The sequence below is a fragment of the Anopheles ziemanni genome, chromosome X, assembly GCF_943734765.1.
Source record: "Anopheles ziemanni chromosome X, idAnoZiCoDA_A2_x.2, whole genome shotgun sequence".
Taxonomy (NCBI): Eukaryota; Metazoa; Arthropoda; class Insecta; order Diptera; family Culicidae; genus Anopheles; species Anopheles ziemanni.
Window position 1 is genome coordinate 9,159,899 of NC_080707.1, and position 14,160 is coordinate 9,174,058.

The window sequence follows — 14,160 nt, forward strand, 5'->3', positions numbered from 1 at the left end:
ATAAACTGTAAAAACTCTTCCTCGTTAAAATTATCCAAGCGATAGTATCCACATTCTCCCAATGCAGCATCCATTTTGGATTTAAAATCATAAGGACGGCTAGTAAGATACATCTTAGAAACTGCTTCGAGGCTGCGAAGAGTTCCTAACAACTTAAGCACCATGTCCATGTAATCAGGAGCGATCTCATCAAACCCATCCATCAAAACAATGAGTTTTTTGTTGTTAAATTTGCTTTTGAATATTCTCAGCAGGACTAATTGCTCCGAAGTACATTTTAGATCATTTTCATCCAGCTTCAGATTTCCTTCTGAGAATTGAAGACATTTGGAAAGTATTTTGGCAATTTTTCGCAACTCAGTCATTTTACGATCAAATTTATTAGTCACATAGAAATCCAAATAAATCAGTTGGAAAAATAACCTTATTGTGTCAGTTTCTATCGTGTCTTTACAATTGAGCTGAGTATCTGCAAAATCTATGACATGTTCTATCAAATTAACATGAATAACCCACAAATCCTTGGAACCCTCCATCAACTGAAGGTAACTGGCTAACCAAATCATGTAGAAAGATTTGCCAGTTCCGGCTGGATTAAAAATTATATGAGCTTTCATATTCGCAGAAGTCTCTCCATCCGAATTTGAGTTGTGTGTTGTGAAACCGGGAGGATGTTGGGGTCTTTGGTTTTCTGTTTGCGCAGTAGTTTTCTGTCCCTGTGCCTGTAGGTTAATCAACCTTTTAAATCCATGTTCGAGATTTCGAAATTCATCTAAAAACTTATCAATAGGTACTTTATCCACTGTACTATACTTCCTTGTAAGTTCCTCTTTCGCATAAGCGAATATGCTACTATTTCTCCAAAACATTCCCGTAGTTTCGTAATCGAATGAATTATCGCTCATTCCTCGTAGATTCCACCGGCGCGGAAAATATATGGGCTCTATTTCACAGTATCGTTCATTGTTAATGTTACGATATACTACAGAATCATTCCCAAAGCTTCCAACATCGGAAACGAATGTCAAGGCATCTCCATCGCAGAATATATCTTCGTACGGAATCGTGGTTCCAAAAAACTTAGCGTTATTTTTACTTATTTGTTTACCCTCACAGTCGTCCGTCAAATCTTGAAATAAAAGTGGTTTTTCATTTTCTCCAAAAGTACAGGACTGTTCAATTGTTATTATCATCTTTTTATAACTTTTGTCCTGTAAACACCAATTTGAAATCTCAGTTTTAGATTCCGCATTTGCCCTTTCGCTTCGATCGATCACTAAAACGAGCGAGAAATTCATCGCACCGAAAACATTCTTTACTGTTTCTTCTTCTTTTTCAAACAAATTTTTTTCTAAAAATAAAATATCCAGCTTGTTGTCCGGGATGTTTTGAGCGCTTTGTAAAATTTGAAGCACGAACCACGAAGGGTATTTGTCTTGCTGCACTTTGAGTGTGTTAATTTCATGTGAATTCTTTTCTGATAGCCACAAGTTGAGTTCTTTGTAGAGTTCTCTTTGCTCTAATGTATCATTCTTACATTGGAAACCTACGTTTTGCAATGATGTGCAGTACGTTTGTGATATGCATTTTAGGCGTAGGTATTCTAATAACTGCACTGAAAGATTGAAAAAACTTTGTATGTCGTTCTTTTCCAAAAGGGCCCCTTTTCCTCTTCGGATCCATTTTATGATCCAGCTTGAGAGCCTGTCATGTAAAAAATCGTATTCCAGAGCACTTAGCGATGGTAATAGTTTGGACATAGTGGAAATCACATCACTTTTCACGTGTTTTGTGTTACAAACTAGTCGGAATGAGTTTAAAAACATCCGGATTTGCGATTCATCTACTTTTGGAGGTAACGCACATTTTTTAGATTCAGAATCTTTAGTACCTCGCCCGATCCTAAACCGTTTTCCTCTAACATTTTCCCAAATGTCTTGATGTTGTTGACCAAGCAATTTGCAATATGCTTTTCCAAAAATACTCTTGAAACCACTTTCCACAACATCCTCCCTTTTAAAAAACTCTTCATCAACGTTGCAAAATCCAGATTTTCCAGGAATTTGTGATGCAATTTGTTTGATTATGGGTTGATAATTTTGAAACAAAGGTCCATTTAAATTGATGTCTTTCTCTTTATAAATACAGTCGGCTAATCCCTTTGCAAGTCGGTTTAGATCCGAGTTTTCACGAATATGATCCATTAATGAGATGTTTGTGTTTTCGTCAATCTTCTCCCCAACTGGTTTATAAACATCATCACTCAAACACTCCAGAAAAGAATCCACAGTGTTTCCAAGCGAACATTTTTCCACAAACGGTTCAACATCTTCCGCCAGCCCAATGTTGGTACAAAGAACATACACATTCGTTTCATTCGTATCCCAGTTTTGGTGCAGAAAATCATTAAAGTACGTGCTGATATAAAAATCTTTGTCACCTGTGGATTTGATGTCTTCCAAACGAAGTTCTTTCGTCGCATCTGCTTTGCACTTAGCTTGGATAAACATATTGAACGCTTGATTACCATGTTTGCAACGGATTACGATGTCGTCAAATTTGCCTCCTTCTGGATCCTCGCTGGTTATGGTGAATTCTGTGAATGTCTCATTATTTTGCATCAGCTTGACCGCATGGCATAAAATCACAAATGCTATTTCCTTTTGATATTCGATGCCATCCAGAAATGCTGCCACTCCATCGGCCTTTTTGCGAACAGGAGCAGCAAAGTTGGAGGTTCCGGCTCCTTGGTTTTCGTTCTTTCCTTCGCAATTCTTGTCACGACGACTTTTCGAAGTTGGGTCACGATTGCTTGTGGCTTGATCTGGTTTGCTTGTCTTCTTTTGGTTGGACGAAGCAAGTTGAGTCAACGTTCCACTTCCTGTTGACTCGGTGGTTGTTGCGCCCGATTCTGGCGATTCGTTTGCTTCAGCGTCATTATGGGAACCTTCGATGGCTTGATTTAATGCAGCAATTCTTGGTAGCTCAGCTTGATTCGGGGTCTTCGGACTGGAATGTGGTAACTCATGTTGAAATGGTACAATGTTGGTGTTTGTAGCGTTGTGCTCAATGGTCCGATGGAGTTCTACAAGCTTATTTACAGTCCTTCCAAGTTTCAATAGTTTCCGCTTAGTTCGCTCAACACTATCCTATACGAGATTGAAGAAATTTTAAAAGTAATTATCATTTCATTGTTGTCCAGAATGTTATGCGCCCAATGTAGCCAGACTTCATCATGAAGACGGACGAATGAGACAAATATAGATAAAATGGAACAACTGATAACCGCGTTTGGCCTAGCTGAGGCAAAGCGATGATGTAGCAGATAAGGCTGATAAGAGCGACACAATCAGTATGAGTTAAAATACTTGCCAAAGTTGGGTCAGGATTGCTTGTGACTTGATCTGGTTTGCTTGTCTCTTTTTGGTTTGACGAAGCAAGTTGAGTCAACGTTTCACTTCCTGTTGACTTGATGGTTGTTGCGCCAGAAAGGTAGACTTCTTGCAATTCGTTTGATTCAGTGTCATTATGGGAATCTTCGATGGCTTGATTTAACGGAGCAATTCTTGGTAGCTCTTCTTGATTCAGCGTCTTCGGACTAGATTGCGGTAACTCGTGTTGAAATGATCCGATGTTGGTGTTTGTAGGGATGTGTTCAATGGTCCGATGGAGTTCTAAAAGCTTTATTACAGTCCTTTCAAGTTTCAATAGTTTCCGTTTAGTAACCTCAATACTATCCTATAAGAGATTGAAGAAATGTCAAAAATCGATAATTATTGAGTCAAATTGACGCTTTAGGAGAATACCAGAAGACCCCAAAACATGCAAGATTTTTCATCGACCCTTTCGACAAACTTCCTTCTTCGCTGCGATTCGACACTAATTGTTTCATCTTTCATCGAATGGACCATTCTGCTGCAATCAGTAACAAAAGCTGAAGCTGAGAGCTGATGGTGCTCTAATTGCCATCAACTCAGTGCTCATAGTTCAGGATGTTTGTGTGATCATCGGTTCTTTTCACCTACATCCAGACCAAACAAACAATTTGAATGAATGATGAATCAGCTCCTGCTTGTTAGCAGGAGCAACGAGCCATCGATTGAGATTATCAAGTAAAACCTCGTAGCGTGCCCAGTGTAGCCAGACTTCATCGTGAAGCCCGGAACAAATAAAGATAAAAAGGAACCACTGATAACCGCGTTTAGACTAGCTGAGGCCAAGCGATCGACGTAGGAGATAAGGCAAGCAATAAGTTAAAATACGGTTTTGGATTTTGCTTGTAGCTTTCTGTTGAGTAGCTTCAACATGTACAAATACCATTCCTGCAACTTTAACCTTTTAAGAAAATCAGTGCTACTTGAATGTAACCATCCTAGTTAAAGTTCAGTAAACATTAAAAAAAAACACCAAGATCATTCCTGTGTTTGATGTTTAAAATACCAGATCATTTATAATGCATCAACTTAAACCAGTGATCAGTTATAAGTATATTTTCATTCCAAGTGGGCTTAGTGAGAAAATCGTGAAGTGGAGCTATTAAAGGGTGTCCCAGAAAGTATAAGCCCGATTTCAAAATTTGGTAAAAAATAAAACCTGTTCCAGAAACTGAATTTTAATTTAATAAATTGTGTTTGGGTTTTGTTCTGGACTATTTGCGAAAAATAAAAATTTTTAAAATTTAATCGTATGCTAATGACCGCACTTTTGATCTGTCGCCTCCGAAATGACTCAGCACAGACTTGTCATGAACGGTTTTCGACACTTTTGAACGGTTTTACAGTTTTTTTTAAAACTGTCGATGTTTTTCGCAGCTTTAACATGTTTTCTCAAGTGTGCCTTCGTTAGCGCCCAAAATATCTCAATTGGTCTGGTCTTGGTCGACTCTTTGTCGAACTGATGCATGAGGGTTAACCACACAGCAGCTTGTCGTACAGCTTCCGGGCCCGATGTTTAATGCATGCAGCCTAATTTGCACTCCGTTTCGATTTCTTTTGGATTTTGTACGATTTTAATTTCAATCTTGCCTTGTCTCATTGAACGTTACTTTTTGAGGTACCCATTTGTTGAGCGACATCGCGGATGGAACTTTCCTATTTTTGCTTGAATGCTTTTGCTCTTTCCCGGTTCAACTGTTGGTCGATAGGACCAGGTTTTTGACCACTTTTCGGCGTATCCTCGAAGCTGGACTCCTCCCGAAACTTTTGGATGGCAGTTCGTACGGCTCCGATACTCACACCTACCGATTTCGCCAATTTCCTTAGCGAAATGTAAGGAGTCGAACACCATTTGTGCAGAACGCTTTTGCGCTTTTTGACGGAAAAGCCTCGTATTTCAACAGAAACGGTTGAAAAAATAGTTTTGATGTACTATCTAGTAGGTTTGAATGTAAACAATCAAACACCCGAAGAATCAACTGTTTGGCGTCATCCGTTTTCCAGAAACGTAATTTAGAAATCGTGCTTATACTTTCTGGGACACCCTTTATAAGACCAAGTGAAGGGCGTGACCATTTAAAACCAAGTTAAAACAACCGACAAGGACAAAAGTACGGGATGTCGCGAAAAGTGTCGGAGTAGTAAGGTATGGAGGCGAGTAGCCCGTGTCTGTCGGGCCCAGGTGAGGTGGTGAGGTTGGTTATCGTATCGCAAAGAATGAATGGACTCCGCATGCCTGTGTCGAACGCGTTCGAGTACGATGGCGGCGATCGAACACCGAATGCGCCCCCTAGCATAAGCTTTCAATTACGAGCAATGATCAGACGATAAAGAACAGGTTGTTCGACCCCCCGCCTGTGATAATAGTTAAAACACGGTTCGTGGATTTTTCAGTGCTCATCAACTTTATAGAACTTATGACAGCTGCCTATCAAAAATTAGAGTCATGGCAGTCAGTTTTCGGCCACAAATTTGTATATGAGCGTACAATCACATTAAAATCTTCTAGAAACAATACTTACGACTGATAGCCCCTATTTTTCCGATGGGGAAAAAGCTATGACTAAGCTATAGCTATAGGGCGTAAATCTATGACTATGCCTACTAAGGATGTTGCCCAATGAGAATGATGAAATTCATGGCGACTGTGTGTCAAGCCTTAACACGTTGACTGCCACGCTTATTTTGGTCATGTTTCCCTGCAGGCCAAACTTTTTCTTCATACAATATCGCTGGCTATCATTTTTGATAGCCATGGCCTGCTGGGAAGGGCACAGGTGCTCGAAGCGCACACACACAGCTCGGCAATTGATATTTTTCTGGTTTTTTGCCTTTAACACCTTATTGTTTATTTCTATTGGCGTTATTATTAAATATATAGCGCCTCAAGATTTCTCCAATAAACGGCTTACGTATTAGCAGCGTGACTGCATCCGTCTCGTTCACCCAATAGACACGCAACGACATTAAGCGAAAGAGACAAAGCGATTTACATGTGATTCAATAAACAAAAACCTTCCACTAAAACAGCTTGTAACTTTTTTCATACCACAGTTATTGTAAAACCAACCACAAATTAAGCTAGACAGGAGATGAAACTATGTAACTACCAAAGGATTTGTAGGTAAGAGTTGTCATTTAGAAGATATAGTACTTCAAAAATCATGGTAGGTGGCTATCAAAAATGATAGCCATGGCCCCCCAGGAAACATCACTGGCTATCAAAAATGATAGCCATGGCAGTCAACGTGTTAAGGTAGTATGAATCATTCCAACTTTTCTTGTCAAATATATTGTGTGACTTGAACTGAATACGAGCAAACTATTCTATTGATGTTATCTGGCCTTCATAATAACTTACCCAGCACTGCATTCTTCGCAGAGTAGAACAGTTTTAGAAACAACTGAATTTATGTAGTTCACTTTGATCCTACACGATGGATTGTGTTTCACAGAAAATTAGATTTTTACCACAATTATGTCTCTTTTCGATCACAAACAAACGTTTTGAACAGCACTGAGAAGGTTTCTATTAAATAATTGTTCACAGCACCACTTTATTCGATCATTCTCTACGTTTAGAAATCGATTGTGGAGACAATTGGTGAATGCATCCATACTCAGTGAAATGTGAAGTTATAAAGGCCTCTGAAGTGGTAAGAGCGAGGCTAAGTGGCGGCCGCAGAACAGATAAGGCCTTGCAAAAAAAAAAAATTAGTTCATCATTCGTTGATGGATACTTATGGTATAGGAAAGGTAGGAAGCTGAAGTCGGAGTACCATAAAGATAACAGGCAATACGAGACGAGTGAATGTAGCCTTATATTATGATATATTTTAAGCTCGATAGGAAGGTAACACACAAGGCAGACAGTTACAAAACATTCTTGGATTAATTTATCGTGTTTCAAAAGGAATGTAAAAAACCCAAAAGTGCTGGGTTGCATTTGGTATAGTACGCTGTCCCTTAACCGTACCAGTTTTTTTGGTATTGTACGTTGTAATGTGGTCTCGCGGTGACAGGGGAACAATTTCGGAAAATAACATACATGAATTTTCAGATGATATCATAACAGCAGCAGCATTATTTCTAACTGCAGCACATGATATTCCAACTGCATCAGTTGATTTTATAACGCGATCATGTTTATTATAACTTTGTCAGTTGAAATCAGAATCGTAGCAATTGATATTATAATCCTGGTACAGCAGCTTTAGCGAAGTATATAACTAGCATAGGTCTCCATCGCTGCATAAGAAGGACGCGAATGTGCAGGCTAAAATCGATTAGTTCGGCAAGTTCTGTTTTGATTCACTATCCACCAGCTTTGCTCGATGCATCGTTCGTGTTCTGTATGCAATAGTGTTGCTCGGATGCATTCATTGGTTCATAATCGATAGAAGTACCCCGGTTTCAACACCCCGGCATCCGGTGAAACCGATTGAACCCGGTGAAATCGGTTGAATGCCCCGCGGTACAAAATGAGTGCTTGCACACAACTTCCACCCGTTTCACTGACTGTTTTACCCACCCTACCCAACAAACTGCTGCTTGCACACAACTGCTAGCTACTCCTCACCCACCGCCTTCCTGTTTCACCCTCTATGGTATCCATGGTTCAAATATCTCTTACTCCCCTCGAATCCTAACTACATTTGCCACAGTAGGAAGGTTTGATTTACATCTGGTCAAAGTTTTATTCCGTATATATTTTGACTATGTTACTGGCGATTTTTAGTGCGATTGATTAATATATACAACCGGAAGCACTTATAAATAAATAGTATCCAATCAAAAATCTTTGTTTATGGTTTATTTCATCGCAAACACGTTTTTTGCTCACCAATTAGATTTATTTTTGACCAACGTATTTTTCCATAGTAGCCGTCAGCATTCCTGCTGTCTAAAGACAAACCAGTGTAGTGATGGGATAGCTCCAGAAAAGAATGACATCTTCGCATCCGATCCAGCAAAGGAGCAAGTCCTTTCGTAGATAAAAAAAATATGGTATTACAGCGTTTTACAGCTCACCTAGCAACCGGGGCAGTGTATTTAGAACATCAAGAATGATAGCCTACTGCAGAGTATTTGATGTAGAATAGCAAAACCCACAAGTGGCAACACAAACCAGTAAGTAGAATACCCAAGGAGAACCCTGCTGCACTTGCCTACCAAAGGTATCCATGCCTACCTAAAAGAACCTTGCCGAGTGTATTTTTGGTAGGCATGGACACCTCATAACCTACCAATAATTTGTTTTGGGAGGCACCGCAGTGGAAAGAGGTACTGGCTGTCAAACCTTTGTTTGTTTACTGTTTACTGTTTACTGTGCAAGTCTGGCCAACTAGCAAGCATTCGAAAACAGGAAGGGACGATGACCCTCATCGACAGGTATAGAAACTGCAACGCAGTGTAAATAGTTGGTCGGTGGCCAACGGACTTCGCGGCGATCATCGGTTGTTACCGGTTGTAACATAGTATCGGTGGCCAGTGTTCGATAGCAGCGCTTGGATTGACCGACTCGGGGTGGTTAACCGGGGCCGTGTTAACTCGCATCAGACAGTAAGTACGTGTGTAAGAACCCACAGCAGAGAGTTCTTACTGATGATGATTTGTCCGTGCTTTTCACACATTTCAGGGTCTCGACAAGGAGGAAGAAGCGGCTTGAAATAATCATCAATGCGTTCTACGTGTTTTCACTGGCCATGACGGAGTGGTGCTGCACATCGTACATCGAAGGAGCCTGCTACGATCCGTGGTCGCTGTTTGCCAGCACGAACCAGAGGAGGCGTCGGACGATTTCTGAACATTTCCCCTGATTGCCTACCGAACCGGACGATATATATATATAATATTATAGATGTATCAAAATAATAAAACAATCAAAAATATTTTCCTGTATGAAAATAATTATTATGGGAAAGAAAAGATATCCTGAACCCAGCTCATATAATCTACTACGAATGGGTATACGTTTTTTACGCGTATAGCCAGAAATAGGTGTTATAAACACGTTGCACAGTCACGTTGTCAAAACAGTTCTCTTTTGCGGTGTCCCGCAAGTATCAAGAGAATTGTTTTACCCTTCTTTTCAGAAGTGTTTTACATCCAAAATTGCATAGGAAATCTGCTGCAAAAGAAGGTGTAAAACACTTCTGAAAAGAAGAGCGATCAGGTCTCAAGAGAATTCTTTTACATCAAAATGACGCCAAAATTTCTCGTTGGGTATCCATCACTTTCTAGGATCTACCAGAATGAAAGTTGTCGCGTGGATGTTCGAAGTAGGCACGACCAGTCGAGGGGTGCAGGTAAAAGTAGGGGAAATCGCTTTTTCGCATCAGAAAACGAGCGCGAATCACAACAATCCTCGCAAAAGTATGTTTTCGACCGGAAAGCGATTTTCCCCTACTTTTACGTGCACCCCTCGACTGGTCGTGCCTACTTCGAACATCCACGCGACAACTTTCATTCTGGTAGATCCTAGAAAGTGATGGATATTCTACTTACTGGTTTGTGTTGCCACTTGTGGGTTTTGCTATTCTACATCAAATACTCTGCAGTAGGCTATCATTCTTGATGTTCTAAATACACTGTCCCGGTTGCTAGGTGAGATGTAAAACGCTGTATAACACCATAATCTTTATTCATTTATTCATTATTTTATGCTGCTGATTAAGTCACGGACAAAACGAATATTAGAATTATATTCGCTGCTTGATCAAATACTGCTTTGTATAGTTGACTCGTGCGTCGAAAAGATAACTTGATAGCTCAGGCAAGTATGCAGTAAAGCCTGAAATTGGCAATTGATTACTACTAGTCAACCTGTCCCGTGTAAGCAAGGAGCTGGTTAATTATGTGGCTATATTATTTCACAGCTTATGTAATTACAAGCTTTCAAACAATTTGTTACCGGTAAATGATTGCTCCGGAGCAAACAGCTTTCGTCAAATTGTCTGAATGTCAGTCACTTGCCACTTACCAACGAGTGGGTCAATCTTTATGCACAATGAATCTTCATAATGCAATATGAGGAGCCAATAAAACTAAATTTACGGTCGGAATGAAAAATTTCTTATAGGGAGCAAATGAACTCATACGATCCAGCTCCGATGTTCCAACTCTAGTTCAGTGTTGATAGCTGCCTGCAGCACTTGGCGTGCGTCGAGCGCAGTAAAAATATAAGTGCATAAAATAGTTGTGTTTTCAATCTTATCAAGATTATTGCATGGATAAGATTGATTAATAAAGTGTTTGTTATCATATAACCAAGTAAAGCAGATGAAAATCGTGCTTCTCCGCTTCTTCCGCTCGTTGATGCTGGCGTCCGTCCATCTCCAATTCATCGAAGGAAAGAAGATAAGATAAGTATTCCTTGATTATGTTGTGCATAATTGTGCAAGCAAGTGATTTAGTGTTTCTTCTTTTGCAGGTTTCACCAGGAGTAGATCTGGGAGGTGTGCTAGTGAAGTGTAAAAACATGAATAAAAGTACATGAATAAAAGAGTAACATGTACAAATGGTAAATTTCTAAATAGTCTTTGTTTACATTTTCGAATGACATTTCCCTCGTGGGCATTGGGAGACCCGGAGGGTATGGGGAAAAATGTGAGAAGGGAGGAACGAGGAGGGGTAACCCATAACAGAAGGGGAGAGAGTGCCTTCCCCTCATTTTTCGAATTACTGAACGCCATATATCAAAAAGACTCCTATTGCTTGGCGTTCAGTGATACAAGTATATGGCGTTCAGTAATTCTAATGTATGGCGTTCAGTGATTGCACGCAAGTTTTTGTACACCGGGGTGTGGTCACGACGAGGCGCAGGGGCTGCAGCGCATGTGCCGCGAGCTGAAGAACAAGATAGCGCTCGCCAAAGGTGCTGAACTACGTGCATGAGCGCACGAGCGAGGAGCTGGAGGAGCAGCAGTTCGTGTCGCTATCTTCGATATCAGCCATTTTATCGCTTTTTTTCCAAAATGTTGTTTACCTTTTGTATGGGACAACGTCGAAAAAACTGACAGGTATCGTCGTTTCCGTCCCAGCAATCATGATAACCTCACAAATTGGCGTGCGTTTATACGAATGGTTTCAAGTGGCAAGCTCCCATGAATATATTCCGTCTGTTAACGTTGGAAAATAAATCAATTGGACAGTTTTGAATTCTCTGAAAACAAAACAAAATAATCTAGTGTAACAATCCAGTGATCGTGGTGATCTCGCTAAAAATAGTTGCCTTTATTTTGCTACCGATTTACAACGACAAATTCGTGCCGATCTTTTGTCGGCACAATCCCGTTGACAGCAGATGCTCGATCGTGCTTGTCAAATGGCAGCTGCAGTTGCAGTTGCAGTTGCAGTTGGAAAACAGACCTCTCGGCGGAAGGATTTTACCACACTCTGTATTTGATTTAGTATTTTCAGAAATAGTGCTCCAGTTAAAGAAATCAATACGAGTTTACGTCGGGTTATGTGTTCGGTATGGATCTGATCTTTTGCTGCCCCTGTCGTATGCTGTCGAAAGCGGCTCGCTTTGCTCAGTGGAAATTCCCCAGTGCATCGCTGTTCGTCGACTCGTTGGGGTGCTGATAGAAAAAAAAAATAGCTCGCCCAATCCCGTTGCATTCAAAATGGTAATAGTATTCGAGATCAAACGCCTCCTGAACGAGTTTCTCCAGCACGAAGGAAGCACAGCTGCAATAAAATTTCTCGACAAAAGGCGTTGCGAAATCAGCGATCTGTTGATCAAGGGTAAAACTGTTGCCGATGTCCACTTCGACGTGGAGCTCCTACAACGAACCAGTGCGGGCTGGCCACTTCCAGTAGATCGCGTCTCCATCACTGGTAGCGAAGCATACGTTTGGTTCGAGCGAAAAACTGCTTTTCGTAATGCACTTGCTGCGATGGAATGGAAAATACCCGTGGAAAACCATAACAACGGAGCCGAGCGACTGTATCTAGAATCACCGGCCATCGAAGAAGACGCCTCAAACTCGATGACTCATTTCCGTGCCAAGGCGTTATGGAAGGTTATGAAGAACTGTTTTACTCTCGCTGGGTATGTCGTATTGGAGAAGGACACTCTTGAAGAGGTGGATATGCAGGCACCGGTTAAGAGGATCGTGTTTGTTCAGAGAAAAAACAGAGTAATCGACGAGCAGCTAGGCGATACCCTCGAGCGACAGCATCGTGTGGAAATTCTGTCCGGTCCGGTGCTGGTCTCTTCCGACTTGGTCGATGCGGATAACTACATTAGGCGACGTTCCGACGCACTGCAACCGATTGCACAACAGCGCTACGGGGTGCGCATACATGATTCCAACGAACTCGAGCGAATGGTGGCCAGTTTGGGTCGCTCGGCTGCGATCGTCGATGTGCTTCAGCAGAAGCATTCCAGTATGATCGATATGCGCGTACCGAAGCATGGTGCCTCGCACAAACAGAACCCATCCAAGAAGGCCACCTTCATTCTGTACAATTTCGCTCGTCTGGTGTCGATTTTCAAAAAGTACCGACTACTGATGGAACAGGAAGGTTACCCACGCATGCCACCCGTGGACGAGGTTGACTTCGGCCTGCTTACCGATCGAGAAGAGTGGAATCTGCTGTTCGTGTACGTGATCGGGTTTCCGTATGCCCTGCGACGCACGTTGGGCGACGGAGAGCTGGCCCGGATCGACCCACATTATCTGCTGGAGTTTACGTTCGGCCTCGTCTCGTGCCTCAGCAAGTACTACTGCAGTACACGCATTCTGACCGACAACAGCCCCAAGTTGCTGCCGGTTATGATTGCCAGATTACATCTTCTACAAGCTATATACAACATCCTGCGAACCCTGTTGCATTTGCTAGACTTGGAGCCCATCGAGAACATGTGATATTTGAATGCATTGAACGATTTGCAACAATGCTCGAATGAGGTATGTCTTGAAACTTTAAAAAGCAATTATTTCGTTCCTTGGCCTTGTTAACTTACTGAAAAAGTTATGTTCCTACACGAGAATGCTTTCTGCAAAATGGGCCAGTGCAAAAGAATTTCACAAAAAAAAATATTTTACAAGTTTTTATGCGAAAATAGATTTACCCTTTTACCAATGTCAACATAAAGTACATGTCAAGAGTAAAGGAAGAGAATGCAGTATAGTTCAGTGATATTGAAATTTTAATTCTTGCTATGTTTTCTGTGATATTGAAAATTAAAATGCTTTAAACATCAATTGGCATCGTTTTCAATTAAAACTGTGTAACATACCCGTTAAAGAGTTAAACACTTCCATTTCGCGTGCAAAGGCATATAAAAGTATTCATGAAGAGGATTTTTTATATAATGTACGAATGAACCTGAATTCAGGTAAACATATTTAGCGCATAACATTAGAATCAAAAAAGTGATGATTTGATAGAAACATATTGAATCCAAACTTATTTATTTGCATAAAGCATAAAACTCCATTCCATTTAGTGTGCCAAGGAATATAACAGTATTATTTACTAGGAAAGCTTAACGACTGAATAATCATTCTAGTAAACAAACTTAATCAAAACTTATTTAGGTATATGTATAGGTAAAACTCACCAACTTCGCGATCAGGCGTATAAAAGAATTCATTAAGAGGATTTTTTTAATGCTTTGAACACCAAATATCATCGTTTTCAATCCAAACTATGTGACATACCCGGCTATGATGGTCGTATTTTTTTTAAACATAGACATAGAGGTAAAACTCTT

At 40.7% G+C, this 14,160-nt stretch overlaps 1 protein-coding gene across 1 annotated transcript; it reads left to right on the forward strand.

The window, feature by feature from the left end:
* Positions 1-12,061: 12,061 nt before the first annotated feature.
* On the forward strand, positions 12,062-13,501 carry LOC131291002 (DALR anticodon-binding domain-containing protein 3-like). The gene has a single exon (XM_058320194.1). The coding sequence runs from the start codon at positions 12,062-12,064 to the stop codon at positions 13,307-13,309; it is 1,248 nt and encodes a 415-aa protein (XP_058176177.1). The 3' UTR covers positions 13,310-13,501.
* Positions 13,502-14,160: the final 659 nt, after the last annotated feature.

Excerpts from the sequence above, each read along its gene's own strand:
- LOC131291002 (XM_058320194.1), top strand. The coding sequence starts at position 12,062 with ATGGTAATAGTATTCGAGATCAAACGCCTCCTGAACGAGTTTCTCCAG.